At 38.6% G+C, this 18,588-nt stretch overlaps 1 protein-coding gene across 2 annotated transcripts in view; it reads left to right on the top strand.

Annotated features, from left to right (window-relative positions):
* The first annotated feature begins 4,990 nt into the window (after positions 1-4,990).
* Positions 4,991-18,588, top strand: part of nol4lb (nucleolar protein 4-like b) — a 98,930-nt gene continuing 85,332 nt past the window's right edge. Inside the window, exon 1 of one of the 2 annotated variants that reach the window (XM_065286123.2) lies at positions 4,991-5,865. In XM_065286123.2, the coding sequence (XP_065142195.1) occupies positions 5,524-5,865 (342 nt within the window). In that variant the 5' untranslated portion in view covers positions 4,991-5,523. The remainder of the gene's footprint in view (positions 5,866-18,588) is intronic. The other variant, XM_065286124.2, reaches the window with a different exon arrangement.

Here is an 18,588-nt window from a genome sequence, read left to right as displayed (position 1 = left end):
ATACCAACAAATAAATATTCTGTCATTATTTACTCAGCCTCATGCTTTTTTTAAACCGCACAACTTTTTAATGTTTAACAAAACATGTTGTTTATAGAACATCCAAGCAGTTTTTTCTGTGTAATGAAATTGGTGACCATTGCTGTCACTTAAGATGTTTGGTAGGTAACTAAATAAATATAAAATGAACATAAAAGTCTATATTTCACCCTACCATGAGTTAAAAACAACCCATCATAGGTTTATTTAAACCCAATGCATGAAAAATTATTTTCAACCCAGCGTTAGGTCAAAAACTGACAAATCCAACCCGCTGTGTTGTAATTTAACCCATGCTGTGTTGTTTTAACCCATTGTTGGGTCAAATATAAATATTTAACCCATTGTTGGGTCAAATATAAATATTTTCTAAGCTAATTTAACCAAGCGACTGGTGTGTCCCTTTATGACCCAATGCTGAGTTGAGAAAGTGTAGAAGAAATCTCTATTTGATCCAACCATGGGTTAAAACAAGAAAACATTTTGGTTTACAATCCAGAATAAGTAAATTAAACTCATTGGTTGGGTTTGTCCATATTTTACCAAACCATAAATTGAAACAACCCAGCAAATGGTTAAATCAACCTAGCATTTTAGGTTGAAACAACCCAGCATATGTTAAATAACAACCCAACTAGTTGTCCTAATGGTCCTAGTGTAAGAGGGGAAAGATTAAATGAACATAATCCAGTCTTCAGAAGGGTTAGAATAATGCAGGCACACACGATGGTAAACATTACTTTGTGCTAAGTTTATTTCAGAGCGTCCGTTCAATGTCGACACCAGACCAACAGTGCCCTCTGCGCATGCGCTACCGCGCCAATACAATATGTATCCCCTAGATACCCAATAAACATTCAGAACAGTTTTCACACTCATGCCTGTTTAAAAATAAAAATCTCACATTTTTCCCCCCTTAGAAAAAGAAATGTCCTCATTTCCTGAACCAAAAAAATAAAATAAATAAATAAATAAAAATCACACATTAGCATATCCCTGCTGAAAAAACAGCATACCAGCAAGACCAGCATATGTTGTGTTTTGGTGCTGGTTTGTTAGTGAACACCAGCTAAACCAGCACTAAACCAGCACCAGCATTCGCACCAGCTAAACTAGGACCAAACCAGCACCAGCATTAGCACCAGCTAAACCAGCACCAAACAAGCATAAGCACCAGCTAAACCAGCACCAAACCAGCATTAACACCAGCTAAACCAGCACCAAAGCAGCATTAGCACCAGCACACATGCTGGACATACCAGCAAGACCAGCATATGTTGTGTTTTGGTGCTGGTATGCTGATGACCACCAGCTAAACCAGCATAGGGTGGCCATTCGTGCCAGTTCCGTCGGGCACGTCCCGAACATGTTTTCGGGTTCGTTCTCCGGAAGTCGCGTTGCTCGACCGCATACGTCATTGAGGTTCTCACATTTCAGTTAAAATACATTAGAAAATTAAGAATTATTTATTTCAAAACATACAATCATTGTTGTTTCATTTTAACCTAGATTTAAAAACAGACAAGGATGGAGGAGATCTAATAGTAAAAGGTAACGCATTCCACAATCTTGGCCCCGCATTTGAAAAAGGCGCCATCACCCCTACTTTTCAACTTAGATTTCGGTATAAATAATAATCTCTGGTTTGAGGACCGAAGAGACATAACTGGACAATGTTCTATCAATAGATCTGAAAGATAAGTAGGGGCCAACCCATTTAAAGATTTAAACACCAAAAGAAGATTCTTAAAATCTACACGATATCGTACAGGCAGCCAGTGCAAATTACGTAACACTGGAGTAATATGGTCCCGTTTTCTAGTACCTGTTAGGAGTCTTGCTGCCGCATTTTGTAGCCGGGATAAAGCATTGGGTCAGCATTGGGTCAAATTTAACCCAGCATGTGTTCTGTCCAATATTTACCCTTATGGGTAAAAATAAGCCAGAGATTTTTAGAGTGGGTGCAAAGTTATATTTTTCGAAAGGGTAACAGCTGGGGTACGTGTTTTGACCATTTTTTTCTGTTAGCGTTCAAAACTGCTTTGCATCGACTGTAAGAGTAAAAAGTAAAATTTTAACCGTTTCAATCTTACAATTTTGCAATCAGCATAAAGCGTTTTGCAATGCCAGAAATGGAAGCAGAATCCAAATTACACACGAGGATAGACCGCACACTGTACCCTACACCCACCTACAGGCTCTACTTATGACTGCAGTCATAGCAACAGATAGACATAACTACCCACAGATACACACAGTCCAGAGCACAACCTCTCACACATTTTCACAGTCCCACCAGGAGCTCGGCACATTTTGAACAAACAGATAATATAATGTTGACACATTATGCTCCCATATCATCTGAAACTGGCCACATTCTTATAAACGTTTATTTGAGGCAAAAGAAGTTCGTGGAAAGTTGATCATTTTGGTCCAAATGTTTAAAAAAGTAAAAAATCTGAACTGTCCCAAGGACTCATTTGAAACTTGGTGCGGCCCAATCCAGCAGTTGTGATTTCGACAGACATAGTGACACAATTCAGGGAAGAGACTTTAGTGGGCTAACCACAGATGACTGACCACTTTTCTCTTAAAGCAGATGCTAGCTATTCTTTCTTGGGCCAGAGCTAAAAAGGGGAAAGGGTGGCAGGGAGGGTTTTGAAACCCACTTTCACTTCCTTAAGTAAAGGCCTGTTTCAACAAATAAGCATTTTCTACCGGTGTTCCTCTAGCTAAATTGATAGAGAATTGTGTTAGCAGCACATTATGGGTTCGATTCCCAGGGAAAACACACATACTGATTAGGAAAAGTATAGGTGGATGCACCATAAGTCATTTTGGATAAATTAATGTGAGAAGTGAATTATTTAGCTTCAAAGGAGAAAGGCCTTCCTTTCACTTTGCGTTCTTAAATCTGAATTAAAACACAAAGCTCCAGACATTTCATAGAGTCGCTCTAAAAAAGAAATGTATGGAATATAGTCATTCACGTCAATATGCGGCAGCCCTCGCAGGAACAAGCTAGTTTTTGCAGAACATCAATGAAAACAGGATTTCTGTAAAAAGAAGCTCCTTTCAAATCTCACTTGTATTTTCAGTAGACTGCATATGTGTGTGTCTGTATGTTGTGTCTGACTCAGACACACAGCAGCACTTGCCGGTACACAAACTCATTCAGCCCAGCACAGAATGTCCATGCTCAGTGTTTACTCAAGGTCTCCTGAATCGCCCACATTATTTCATGATTTGGAATAATACTTCTTATCGTTTCAATGAGAACTCAAGGTATTTGTGTTGGTGGAACTCCCTTGAGTTCTGGATTTTGGTTTTAGGCTTATTAATCGTACAATTAATTGTTTTCTTTTATATTTTCATACATTTATGATACACGTCGGAATGCAAATGAAGACTTTTGATCTCTGGGGATATTATGATCTCTCATGCTAAGAGGTTTCCTTTGCAAAACAACATTACTGTCTCGTAAAGTCTGCAAACAAAAGTCAGATATTATGATATGTACATTTTCAAACATTGCTTACAGTCATTTACATATTTCATTTCATTTACATACTTGGCAGACGCTTTAACCCAAAGCACTGGGTAAATTTTAAACCATTGATGTGTTCTGTCCAATAATTACCCAGCATGTGTTAAAAATAACCTATTTTAAAGTGTATTTCTTATTTTAACTTATTACGCATTTTAGGAGAGACACTTGAGACAAATGTTGATACCTTGATGAAACAGTCTTCAGAGTAATTTGAAGAAAAAAAAAATGTGTCTCTGCATGATTTATAAATGCCAAAATATATGCTCCAAATATTACAATTTAAAATGTAATGTGAATATAAATGTAAAAAGGGACTTTAAATACATATGTGACCTTGTCTGTGAAATCTATTAAAGTCTTATGCAATATGAGATATGGACCATCACATTTTGATTTCACTCATTGGTTTTACTTTTTTGACTCTTAAAAATGCTGGGTTATTTTCAACCCAGCATTGAGTCAAAAAGGGACGAGCCCAGCTGTTGGGTTCAATTAACCCAGATAATTTTTATATTTGACCCAACAATGGATTAAAAAGACCCAGCATTTTGGGTGGAAACAACCCAGCATATGTTAAATTACAACCCAGCAGGCTGGGTTTGTCCCTTTTTGACCCAATGCATTTCACAAAAATAGGACTTTAGCTGGGTTTTAGGCTACATGCCAGCAAGCAATAGCTGTCATCTCACTTCTTGGTTGATTATAGACCTGATATAGTCTGGTTGTTAGAAGTAACCCAATTCTAGCCCGAATAAACTTGATTTTGGTTACATGTTGTTTTTGCATAATAACTTGTGAGATGTGTTATATTGCATCATGTAATCAAAATCAATAGTGATTACATGGTGTTTGGTTTCATTAATTGATTTATTTTATTTCATTTGATTTTAAGGTATGGTTAGATGTCAATAAAATGTTCAATGACAGCCCAAAATTTGCCTTGTTTTAGTCTAGACATGTGGGCTTTGTTTGGGCGGCTATATTATGCCTTTAAAACGCAAAATTGCTTGCTGGGATATATGACCTCGATAATAACACGAATCTTCTGTGTCCTTTAGAAAATTTGATAATGCAATTAAATAATAATAATAATAATAATAATAATAATAATAATAATGTAGCTGCAATTTTAATGACATTTAATCTGACGACTTTATAAATTACATGCAAAAAAAGAAAAAAAGTGGGTTAGCTCATTCGGTATTGCGGGACAGTCCTCTGTTTTGTGTGTGTTTTGGGTTATCCGTAAGGGTGCACTTCCTGGATCTGATGCGCACCCGGTCCCACCGCTCTAATCTCTAGCCTCGTGGCTCAGGTACTCTGCCCACTATCTCTCATTACAAGCGGACACGCGCAGTCCGTTTCTACGCGTGGACAGGCAACGGGTCGGGACAGCGCACTGAGCGTCGAGCTCATTCAAACAGGTGGTAAGCGATTTCAGGTGGAGCTGACGGGGACGCACTTCATTTCACTGAGCCTCCGTAGCTGCATCTGCACGAGCGTTGAATAACGACCACTCGGACATCTATGTTTATTTATCGTTTTATTTAAGCTGTTGCTTTTAATGCAACGACGACGTTTTTGGACTAAAAAGGACAGTTTCTGTTTATTAGCCTGCAAGCTTCAGCATACAGGTGGGCGAAAGCCGTTTGTAGGACGGCCCCCTCTTTCAGTTCCTCAATAGGGCAGACGTGGGACTGTCATTTATTTGTCATCCTTTGGGACAGAGGAAACGGCTCGCGCTCAGTTAACAGGTGCGACGATTGATAAATACACCAGCGTTCGTTCGCGTTATTGCGATACGCATTCGTTTTCATTTATTTTTATTTATTCCCGTGGACAATTTAGAGCTATATCTATATATCTCGCTCAAAAAGAGCATTTCCCCCGAATCCTCTTTCTATTCGAAACGAGGGAGGTTTTTCCAGACAACAATGTCCACCAAAAAGCGCATGGATTTAACGAAACGGAGCCGAAGCCCCGCGGTGTCCGAGGGCGAAATGTTTGGCGATTTTCAAGAGTGGTGCCTGCGCACTTACGGCGACTCCGGCAAGACAAAGACCGTCACCCGGCGAAAATACAACAAAATCCTCCAGACCCTCTTACAGAGCGACGACCCGGAGGTCGTTTATATCGAGAGCAACCACATCAACGCCAAATTCAAGTTCTGGGTTAAATCCAAAGGTTTCCAGGTGGGCAGCACTGGCGGCGAGCGGAACGAGACCGGATCAGCTGACAGACCGGTCCTGTACGTCCCCATCAAGGCAACGGTTAGTGTGAGTGCCTGTTCCCAATCCGCGCTTCACGCGTAACAGCGCGCGGCATTTGCCTATGCAAATCATATGAAAGCCACGCACATAATGGCGCACATGTCCACGCGTCGTACAGCCGGTGAATCTCCTTTATTTCTCGACAGTTGAGCTCTTTAACCTGTCAGGTCTCTGATAACCACTTGTTTGTCGGTCAGTGTCAGTACCAGTGGCATGTTTGCTACCCAAACTTGGGGCAGGGCTTTTAGAAAGCACACCTATCAGTCACTAAAAGTCATTTAACCTACATTGGTTAAATGTAGATTAAGTGTTACACTTTAAAATGCACAATTGGGATTGGCTTGTAATGTGAGTATGCATGTACTTGTTCCCTATGTTTTAGTCTGACCCTAAGTCTTGGATGGAATTAGTTTGGAAACAGCTCTTATAATGAGTTGTCTCTGTTAGTGAGTTCAGCTTTAGATTTTAACATTGAAAAAAAAGTGTTTTAAGTGTAAATACCCATACCAAAACACTGGCTAGACAAAACATTGTTCATCATGGCACAGTTGTCTGCTAATAGGGTACAGCCCGTCCTGGGGCAAAGAAACCCTTCGGGCGATGTCATCATCGCATGTGTACTATTGCCTATTTTTCCAGACCACAATATAATCTCATAAAATGACATTTGTAACCATGCATTGAATGTGGTTTACCATCACAATGCTTTGAATAACCCTTGCTGGTGCCGTCTTAAAGATGATTGATCTTACCCAAAGAGTTCACGTTTCCAAGCCGTTGACTTTATTATAATAATTGACTTCACCCAAACACACCTGCCGATTTTGTTCACCTGTGTAGCTTAGGGAGACAATATGGCGGTGTGTGGTACTATTGCTAAAAAGACATGCAAGAAACAAATGTTTGTACCAGAATATAAAAGCAATTGAGGGAGAGAGAGGTGGGCGAGCAGTTCAGCTCTCAGCAGAACAAGTAAAATAATGAGGAGCCCAGATAGAGATTCATCTCGTAAGTTGTAACAATCTATATTACTGATAAAGAAATAGAAACGGGTGTTATGGTGAAGTCAAGGTTGTATTTTATCGTCTGTGTCGTGTCTACCCTGATAATATATTGGCTGCCACTTATTTGTCTATTTCGAATATAATTTTCTCAGCCCTGTCTGTATGTTCTTTGTTCATTATGAAATATCCTTCCTATTCAACTCACTCGAGGGGTGAATTGAGAAACCAAGAGAGAAAGACAGTGATTCCTTCCCAAATTTAGTAAGCAGCACTGGGTTATTTTGGATTGCAACAGAGAGTTTGGTCTTATAGGTTCTCCTCACCTGAATACTGAAGTCATAACACCTGTTTCTCGCCAAAAATAAATCATAGTGGCAGCAATTAGCAACATGGCCCAACTTCCAATGATCCAATCGGTTCTCAATGACCGAAATCAAGCCCGGCCCAAAATTTTTTCAGAAGCACAATACGAATTGTTGTCTCTTTTACTCAAGGAAAGGAAATCAAGCAATAATACCTTCTACTGTTTACCTCTCAGTTGTGTGTCTGTATTTAAATCATGCATAGTAGTTGTAAATATTAAGAGTTAATTGATCAGTGCTGCAGCAATAAAAATGATCTGTCTCTTATAAAAACTTGACATATTGTAGACTCTCAAAGGACTGGTATATTACTCATCAAAACTCCCAGCCTAAAATAGCGCGAATATAGCCGCCATCATCCACAAATGTGTAAATCAGACCTCATCTGACTCGCCTGACCTTAAGTGACCTTTACCTGTACTTCATAACTCACAAAGAGTCAACGACAGAATGATGGGATCGGATCATTTAAGGATAGGAGGAGAGGAATGTAATAAAAAAATGGAAATTTTTTCATATCTGTGGCAAAATGAAGGAGAAGTGTTCTAGTCAGAGACTGAGCAAAGGGGATTTCAGAGGAGAGAGACAGAAAGAAATGTCGAGAGAAGGGGAGAGAAAGAGGGGCTGAGGAAACAGTCATCAGGCATCACATGCAGTTGACACCAGCGTCTGTAGACACTATTAATAGCTTTCAACGTTCCTCTCTTTCCTCTTCTCTCTCTATCTCTCCTCGAGCTACTGTTGCAGAAGAAGCTGGTTCTCTCTTTGGCTCGTTCTGTGGGGTGGGGAGCAAGAAAGTCCGAATTTCATAAGAGTGGTGGATGACACAAACAAACTTTACTGAAAAAAATGGTCCCAAGCTGTCACTGCGGCAGTGCCTTTTGGAAATGTCCTATTATGTACCATTTAGGTACAGATATGTATAACATTTGGGATGAATATGTACTTAATATAGTTGCAAAGATGTACTTTTTGAAGGGATACCAACCAAGTGACAGCTACATTTTTTATGATTTTTGTTCTGGATGTTGTGTAGAGAGTAGAGGTGGGCAGGGTTATATTAAAATTTTGCAAGTTTGATTTCAAATTTTTTTTTACTTTAATTTTAATCTTTGACATGAACTTACTTTGTCAATGTTAAAGATATAAAAGGTTGTAGACGGTTTCAGCAGCAATAACATAAACAAAAGTGTTTTGTGGACTAAACGCAACTTTTTGTAGACTTCCACATAAAATCAGGAACAACGATTACATTTTACAGTAGTTTATTTCTAATAACAAGGGGAATAAATGACTATTAAATTACCTTTGTTCATATATCATATCTAATGCGTATCAACTATTACACTGAGCTTATGTTACTGCCATTAATGTATGCAGTAATTTAGACAGTGTAAGCTACAGGTCCTTAAAGGGACACTCCACTTTTTTTGAAAATGTGCTCATTTTCCAGCTCCCCTAGAGATAAACATTTGATTCTTACTGCAGGGTTTCCCGCAGCATATTTCAGTTAAGGCCACTGATCTATATAAATGACTGGATTGCGCATGACGTCACACTTGTGAAGCCACCGCGCCGCCATGTTGGTATACCCAAACTTTCTATTAAATCAATGGACGTTATCAGATTTTAATGATAAAACATCACTTTACTCGTCTTCGTTTTTATATGTGAAGTTACCCTGTACATTATTACAACACAAACGTCCAAAGCATGTAAATAGTTATTTACTGAAAGTTATTTTGCGTTTTAATCAGTTATTATACATTCATCTTTATTACAGTATCAGATCAGCAGACAGACCGCAGCATATTTAGTATTAATGACAATAAACGTGCTCATTCTGAAATCTAAATAAATAATCATGCTTTGTACCTGTATGTGCATGCAATAATTTGCTAGTTTTGTAATTATGTTATCTAAACTTACAAGTTACCTAAACTTATTTAGAGAAATAACGCTGACCGTCACAGTGTAGCTAAATGTAAAAAAAAAAACTTTATTTATACCCGTGTCATTAACAAATGCAACAGACACACTCACCTTAACGTTTTTTTATAAATCCATTATCCTGCCCGATTAAAACATAAACATTGCAAATAACACCAGAATTAACAAATAATTAACGTACACATATCCTAAAAATTTACCTTGTGTAAGTGATACGCTGTAAAGGGGGTACATTTTGATCATGATTTTGAATGGAAGTCAATGACGCTCTCTGCTCGTTGGGTATACCAAGATGGCGGCTCGAACTCTGCGCTGGCTCCACCTCACACAGTTATGTCAAGCGTTCTATGCGCAATCCAGTCATTTATATAGATCAGTGGTTAAGGCGGCCCGCCTACGCTTGGAAACCCAATCGCCTTAACTAGCTCATAAAAAAAAAAAAAAATCGCTGCACAAAAGGCCGTCAAGTGCATCTCGGAGAATAGCTCGTACACACATCACACCGTGAGCGGGGACCCCGCCCCTTTGATTGCCACGCCCTTGGACCCACCCACCATCCCAACCCTACCCCCTTAACTAACAAATTTTCTGCGGGAAACCCTGCTTACTGTTTTGAAATCCATTCAGCTGATCTCCAGGTCTGGCGCTAGCAATTTTTGCATCGCTTAGCACAATCCATTGAATCTGATTAGGACATTAGCATCGCGTTAAAAAATAACCAAAGAGTTTCAATATTTTTCCTATTAAAACTTTTCTCTTCTGTAGTTACATCTACTAAGTAGGTACTGTAAGTACTGTACTAAGAGCGACAGAAAATTAAAAGTTGTGATTTTCTAGGCAGATATGGTTAAGACTATACACTCATTCTGGCGTAATAATCAAGGGCTTTGTTGATGTAACATGACTGCAGCAAGCGTAGTGTTATTACGCACTGCCCGAAAATAGTCCACTGCCATTGAAAGTAACCAAGGGGACTATTTTCGGGCAGTGCATAATATCAGTTTGAGAGTATAGTTCCTCGCCATATCTGCCTAGAAAATCGCAGCTTTTAATTTTCTGTCAGTCTTAGTACACGATGTAACTACAGAAGAGTAAAGTTTTAAATAGGAAAAATGTCGAAACTCTTTGGTTATTTTTTAGCGTGATGCTAATGGTCTAATCAGATTCAATGGTTTGTGCTAAGCTATGCTAAAAGTGCTAGCGCCAGACCCGGAGATCAGCTGAATGGATTCCAAAACGGTAAGAATAAAATGTTTAACTCTAGGGGAGCTGGAAAATGAGCATATATATTGTTTTTTAAAGTGAAGTGTCCCTTTAAATTCTTACCAAACCTCTCCACACAGTTGTGATCAGAGAACAGTTTAGCCACTAGCCAGGCGGATAAATAAATACAGACGAATTCACTTCGGTGCAAGGGTAAAACATGCGTGCGTCCCACTAAACTGTCTATATTTTCACAGAACTTTACGTTATGTATGACAATTTTATGTGGAAAACAGTAAATCACAAAAAATGACTTTATTACTGAAAGACCATTTCTCAGCAGATATTGGGTGAAAGTGTTGATGGTTTGTGTGCGTGGTCAACAGTGTGCAGGTGTAGTGAGGAGTATATGGGTGTGTGTGTGTCAGTTGTCAACATCATTGACATCATCAAGTGCCAAATGTCCTGCAGTAGCAGTTGTACATGTTTTAAGTGTGTCTGAACAGTCACTCACTGGTGACATGTTTACCACAGTACACATCCAGTTGAAATGTCATGTGACATCTTTAGTTACTCATATGAGAATATCATTTGCTATATTGACACACTTGGGCTTCTGTTTTTAAGGGTGCATTTTGTAACTTTCAGAAGGATCTCTTGACAGAAATGCAATATAATATACATAACCATATTATCAGTGGTGAATAAACATCAAATCTCATTGGTTCTCGCATGCCATGTGATAAAACATGCATGTGACAATTTGTTACAAGATGCAAGAACACTGAGATTTGACGTTATTGATGTGCCGCCATATTTAAAGGCGGAGTGGACAATTTCTGACAAAAGCTTTGGAAAAGAGAGGCGGGCCGACTACCAAAACACATTTGTAGCCAATCAGCAGTAAGGTGCGTGTCTACTAAGCGACATTAGGTGTGTTTGACCTCATGCGCCGCTGCGCAGACCGCTCGGGGGCTGACTTGAAGAAGTGCATTCCGGTTAGTAATCTTGTCCGACTTCAGCTGGCGCTGCAGGCACGTGACTGTGTCATATGGTTTTTAAGTACCGCGAGAGCGTTTCGAGAGTAGCCGGCTAGCTCAGCCGGTGCAGCTTCTCCAGAGCGGCTGCACGGAGTTGTGATGACGACACAGCTTTACGTGATTGGTCGCCTCACTGATTACAACGATCACGTGCGTTTCAAGTTTAATCCAACCTTTAGTTCCACTAAAAACATTATAAATTCATGTTTTAAAACAGGAAAAAACACTTTAATATGCTTAAATATGTTATATTGTGTCGTGTAATAAAATAAAAATGAAAATAAAAAACTCTATTGGTATTTTAATAATATAGGCTTGTTTCCCGTTATTTTCGGGTATACATTATAAGCAGCAATTAAAATATTCGATATAAAATGTTTCTGGTTGCAACATTTTATTAAAAGGTTTGTTTTTATCAAATTCAGCATCTAATTCACTTCATTTGCGATTAAAAACAAGGAAACACGGCGCACACGTCATAACGGCAAGCAGCAGGTGTCCGGCTTGACGGCTCCGTCTTCAGTTCCTCCCTCGACTGCAAGCGGCAAACCTCGCCGATCGGTCTGCGCAGCGCCGGATGATCTCGAACACACCTATTGTTTCTTGGCTTGCGTATGTGTGGGGCGGGTCTATCTAAAGAAGGTCCAGATTCTATTGGGGTAGGGGCGTGTTTGTTCAGGTGATTTCAAATGTCAACATTGTCTTTCAGAGATCATGGACCCTACCTTAAAATTGTAATAAATAAATGTAAAATATAAATCACAATAAAAAAAAATTTGCTTCAGAAGACATTAATTATCATTTGGATTACTTTAATAATGGATTTTGGCTGTCATCATAAAAAAATCCGACATTTAATATACAATTATTTGAATTCAACTAAAGAAAGTAAGTCAAACACATCTTGGGAGGCATGAAGATGAGTAAATTATAAGAGATGTTTCATCTTTCTGGTAAACTAGCTTTTTCTTTAAGCTAAAATGACCCGCTAGAAGATGCTGGTCTGTCAGCTTGTGCCAAATAATGGCTTGTTTGAAGAAACCAGCTACCATCTACCAGCTGAAGCTGGATTTTCAAGATGCCTTTCTCTTTCATGTTGTGGACACTAAAGGTGAGCTACGTATTCACAACACCCCCTTCCCCTCAAGTCGCTGTTACCCAGGGCTCAAATATCTCTTACACACACACACACACACAAAGCAGGTGTAAGGAAGCAGCTGGGAAGATTAGTGTCTGTCTGTCTGTGTGTTTTGTGTTGTATGAGGACACTGTTCGAAAGGGTTAATCATTCAGAATAAGTAAAGAGTGATTGGGAATCCAAAGTTATCAGCTGTCTGGTACAGGAATACATCGGTCATCGAGTTCTCTCGGTTTATTCTCTTACGTGCAAACAAGAAAAACAGAGAAAACATTGCTTTCTTACAGTCCCCTCCACTTTCCCTCAATTTACCTCTGACACACACACACACATGCAGTGGTCGTGACTCCCCTCTGATAGCTGAGCAGCTGTAGATGTTACTCCTGCTGTAATTGTGGTCGTGAGTGTTCAGGCTAACAGGAGCACAGGAGGAGGAGGAGGAGGGGGAGAAGATGAGAAAAAGAGGAATGCATTGGAGCAGAGATGTTCTGCTAGAGAAGATATCGTAGGGATGTTTGCGGGGTAGTTAGTGGTCAGTGTGTGCAACACTACAGTACACACACACTTTGTTCTCTTCTGTGGCTTGATTTTGAATTTCAACGGGTAACTATGTTAAAAAAATATATAGGTGGATTTTCAGAAAGAAAGCGTAAGTGGTGCTTGTCTGTGCTGGCAAATTGCTAGGGTGTTTTGGTGGTTGCAAAGAGGTTTGAGTGTTTAGCACGTTGCTGTACGGTTGTTAGAGCGTTGCTTGTGGGCAGAAGAGATCACGCTTAAGTCCATCACATTCGGTTTCCAAGATACACTATGATGGACTATGATGGTGCTTTGATTGGACCACTAACTGCCCTACAAACACCTCTATGATGTGGTAAAATGGTCATTTTCAGGGCCGGCCCGTCCAACAGGCAATACAGGTGATTGCCTGGGGCAAGGGCCCTCCAAACACACTCTCAGAACAGATGTGTTAAAAACAACACAAGTGTTGATTCTGGGACAACACACTAAATGCGTTGTTCCAGAATCCACCCATCTCTATTTTATTATTAACACAACTTGTGTTATATTTTAACACCAAATCAACACAAAATGACACATAATGTGTTAAAATTACACATTATATGTTAAAGGAATATTCCATTTTCTTAAAAGAAAAATCCAGATAATTTACTCACCACCATGTCATCCAAAATGTTGATGTCTTTCTTTGTTCAGTCGAGAAGAAATTATGTTTTTTGAGGAAAACATTCCTGGATTTTTCTCATTTTAATGGACTTTAATAGACACCAACAATTAACACTTAACTTAACACTTAACAGTTTTTTTATCGGAGTTTCAATGGACTCTAAACGATCCCAAACGAGGCATAAGGGTCTTATCTTGCAAAACGATTGTCATTTTTGACAATAAAAATAACAAATATACACTAGCACAACTTCTCATCTAGATCAGTTCCAGCGCGACCTAACGTAAATGCGTAGTGACGTAGGGAGGTAACGTGTTACATATATAAAACGCACATTTGCGGACCATTTTAAACAATAAACTGACACAAAGACATTAATTAGTATCAGTTGACATAAAACAACGTAGGAACGGTCCTCTTTCTCAACACTTGTAAACACTGGGGCGTAGTTTCGCGTTTGTCCTCTGTGACCTCTTGACGTCATGACGTATTGCGTGGGGTCACGCTGACGCATCAAGACCGGATCTGGAAGAGATGTTGTGCTTTAAAAGTGTATATTTGTTATTTTTATTGTCAAAAATTACAATTGTTTTGCTAAATAAGACCCTTATGCCTCGTTTGGGATCGTTTATAGTCCTTTGAAATTCCGTTGAAAAAAACTGTTACGTGTTGAGTTAAGTGTTAATTGTTGGTGTCTATTAAAGTCCATTAAAATGAGAAAAATCTTGCAATGTTTTCCTCAAAAAAACATAATTTCTTCTCGACTGAACAAAGAAGGACATCAGCATTTTGGATGACATGGTGGTGAGTAAATTATCTGGATTTTTCTTTTAAGAATGGACTAATCCTTTAAAAGCTTAACGCACAAAGATGTGTAAAAAATTAACACATCCTCTCTAAGATTGCAAAAAAAGAATTTTGTCATTACACAAACATCATAGATGCGATCTTTACGGCATCTGTGTGAATGCACGCATAGATTCCGAAAAATCATTGGCAGTGTAAATGGCCAAAAATCTAACAATCCCGGACGGAATCCATGTATTTCCCATAATGTCTTTGTGAAAAGGCCAAATGTGTCATTGGCAGTGATGGGAGTAAATTAATTTACTTAAATTGTAATGCGTTACTGTAATTCCACTACTTTTAGCAGTAACGAGCATGTAACAAAGTATTTTTTTAAATCAAGTAACGCAGTTACAATTACTGAAATTTAAATGAGTTACTCGCTTTACTCTATTTTGTAAAAAAATTTACATTTGCAGACAAGACATTTCTGATCTTACGTTGCATGGATGCCGTAGAGAAAACTCCACTATATTCCAAAGAGTGCACTAAATGCAAGCTTCACAGTCCCCAAATTCTTAAAGAGACAGTACACAGTTTTAACACATTATATATGTTCAATGTAAACAAACACAATATTTGTCTAAATGGTCTAAATGATATACATAAATAAAGTAAGCTTACATATTCAGATAATTTCTAACAAACATATTCAAAGGCTGAATCTAAAGCAAAATAGGCTCCTACAGTATGTGATATATTAGAGTCTTACGTGTTAAATAGCCCATCCATATAAGAAACTTTACTAAAATAATGCAGTACATAACCAAACTAACAAAAGAGTGACCCCCACTGTGGCCCACAGCCTATCATTAAATAATTTGACTGTTCAGTACTGTTCATCATCAAAAATTGTCATTTTTGACAAGAAAAATAAAAAATATGCTTTTCTAAACGACAACTTTTTGTCTAGGTCCGGTCCAGCGTGACCTCACGTAAATGCGTAGTGACGTAGGGAGGTCACGTGTTACATATATAAAACGCACATTTGCGGACCATTGTAAACAATAAACTGACACAAAGACATTAATTAATATCAGTTGACATACAACAACGCAGGAACGGTCCTCTTTCAACACTAGGGTGACCATACGTGCCATTCTTCCCGGACGCATCCCGTCCAGGATTTTGTGTTCGTCTTTCGGAAGTCGTATTTGTCGACCGCATACGTCATAGAGGATTATTATTATTATTACAGAAAAGCAACCGTTACATTTTAAGGTAAGAATGAAACTACGATTGTATATCTTATGTTTTTAACTGAATGGCGTATGCGGTCAACAAATACGACTTCCGGAAGACGCACCAAAAGAATGGCACGTATGGTCACCCTATTCAACACACTTGTAAACACTGGGGCGTAGTTTCGCGTTCGTCATCTGTGACTTCTTGACGTCATGACGTATTGCGTGGGGTCACGCTGGCACATCACGACCGGATCTAGACGAAAAGTATCGTGCATATTTTTTATTTTTCTTGTCAAAAATGACAATCGTTTCGCTAGATAAGACCCTTATGCCTCTTTGGGATCGTTTATAGTCCTTTGAAACTCCGTTGAAAAAACTGTTAAGTGTTGAGTTAAGTATTAAATGTTGGGCTCTATTAAAGTCCATTAAAATGAGAAAAATCCTGCAATGTTTTCCTCAAAAAACATAATTTCTTCTCGACTGAACAAAGAAAGACATCAACATTTTGGATGACATGGTGGTGAGTAAATTATCTGGATTTTTCTTTTAAGAAAATGGACTATTCCTTTAAAAGTAACTTTCCCTGGTAACTAATTACGTTTGAAAAAAAAGTAACTGGTAGAATAATTCAATTACTTTTAAAAGAAGTAACTGTAACTAATTACTAATTTTCAGTAACTTGCCCAACACTGGTCAGTGTGCAACAAAAAATGGTTCTTCTTTGAAACAGAATTAGTGATTGTCTTCTTTTCCCTGTCGTGATGTATATCCAAGAACTGATTGGATCGTTGGAAGTTGGGCCATGTTGCTATTTGCTAATCGCTGCCATCTTTTCCTGGGCAGAAGCAAGTCTACGATAGCCCCGCCATTGCACCCTACCTTGTGAAAGGAAGTAAAGAGAGGTTGTTTTGAGTAGGTGAGGAGATTAGCGTTTTTTAGCATTAAATATAATGAGGGCGCACAAGAATAAAAACAAATCGAGACTCGAGAGGTTGCATACACTTTAAAATGCCGTGACCACAGGCAACTCTATACGTTTTAGGACATACCACGTGCGTGAAAAGAGAGGAAGATACGGAGATTAGATCCTAGCACAATGTCACACTCCATCATAGTGGAACTAATTGATTTTAATCAAGTATGTGTGAAGTCACTTTAGATATCTGCAAATAGAGCGACTCATCTCGAATATTTGTGGGATATTCATGAGGTTCACATGTAAAACGCTTTCGTTAAGAGAACGGTCTTTAATTTGGGTTCCCCAGGAGAGAAGCGTGTATCTCCGCTCAATAGATTCAGTTGTGCAGAGAAGACAGATGCAGGACTGGGAGAGTGATTATTTATAAATTAGAGAAAAGAGGAACTGTCGTTCCACTACCCTGGAAGTCTAACAAACACACACACGCGCACACACACAGCTGGAGGGAGCTAATGACAGGCCAAAATGATTAGTTTCATTTATCACCCGTGAACAGAGAAATGAAATAAGTCTAATTTTCCTGTTAACTAGAAGGAGATTAATGTTTTGAGACTGTACTGAAACTCTCTCCACTGAGCGTATGTACGGAAATGACTGAAACTAACATGCAGAGATGGCCAAGCAAAGAGGCTGTTCTTGGGTCTTAGACCTGACAAAATACTGAAATATAGTGTGATTTTATAATACATATTTAAACATCATACAGTATGTGTGAAAACTAAAAAGTCATCTAATAGCTGTAGGTTTAAATTGTTAACTTGACTTCAAACTTTAGTCCCATACGGGCCAATAGCAGGACCAGAGCCCCTGGTGACATCTCCATTTAGATTTTTCAATGTATATGTCTATAATATATATAATGAATACGTACAAATCCAAAAATGTTGACCTTTTATTCTTCCAAAACATGATATGGTTTCCCATACAGGGTTTATATTAATCCAGGACTAGGCATTGGTTATATTTGGACATTTCAGTAGTTTTAACAAACAAACCTTACAAAAAAGCAATACTGGTGTGCATCTTGAGACAAAACAATATATATGTTAAGATATGTCAGTACAAGGTTTAAATTAAGGCACCTTAAACATCCATTTTAGTAAGGGAATAAGAAAACCAATGTCTGGGAAATGGTCCCTTTATTTCATAATAATGCTGTGAAGTGTGAACACAAAAATATCAAATGTTATCATGCCTTCTTTAGTTTAAGCCAAAGGCTTTCCTTTGAAAGTGCAGTTTATTTTTCAACTCACCCCAAATTTGCTTGATGGGGTTGAGGTCTGGACTTTGAGGGGGCCAGTAAGGAAAATGACCTTAATCTCCTTATGTTGGCCATCATTATGCTCTATAAACCATTGAATAAGAGCCATCATATGGATATTTAGGTCATTTTCCTTTCAGATTAAATTGTGCATTTACATTTTTATATCCACCTTATGTTTGAGCTCTTTTTTGTAATAGGGCGTACACACCAAACGCGTATTTAACGATTTGTGCGAGTAGATTACATACAAAGTCAATGCAAAGACACGGCCTATTAGCTTCAAACGTGTTTTTGCGCAAGTTGAAAATATTGACTTTAAGTGAAAAAATTTGCAAGATGTTAAATCTCACGAGTTATCTAGAGTGAAGAACGCGATGCTTCGCGTTTGGTGTGTTCGCAGCATAAGACTTCTGGTGAGTGGCTAAAGCTTGTAGTCGTATTGTGAGTGACACAAAATGTGCCGTTTTCACTGGCTAGTTAATATTTATTATGAAATAACGGCATAATTTGTGCAGAGGCAACACTTATGTGTATCTTCTGTTACCACTTAAAGGTGACATAGAATGATTG

Source organism: Paramisgurnus dabryanus, chromosome 21 (assembly GCF_030506205.2).
Source record: "Paramisgurnus dabryanus chromosome 21, PD_genome_1.1, whole genome shotgun sequence".
Classification (NCBI taxonomy): Eukaryota; Metazoa; Chordata; class Actinopteri; order Cypriniformes; family Cobitidae; genus Paramisgurnus; species Paramisgurnus dabryanus.
This window is presented reverse-complemented; position numbering and strand designations above follow the sequence as displayed.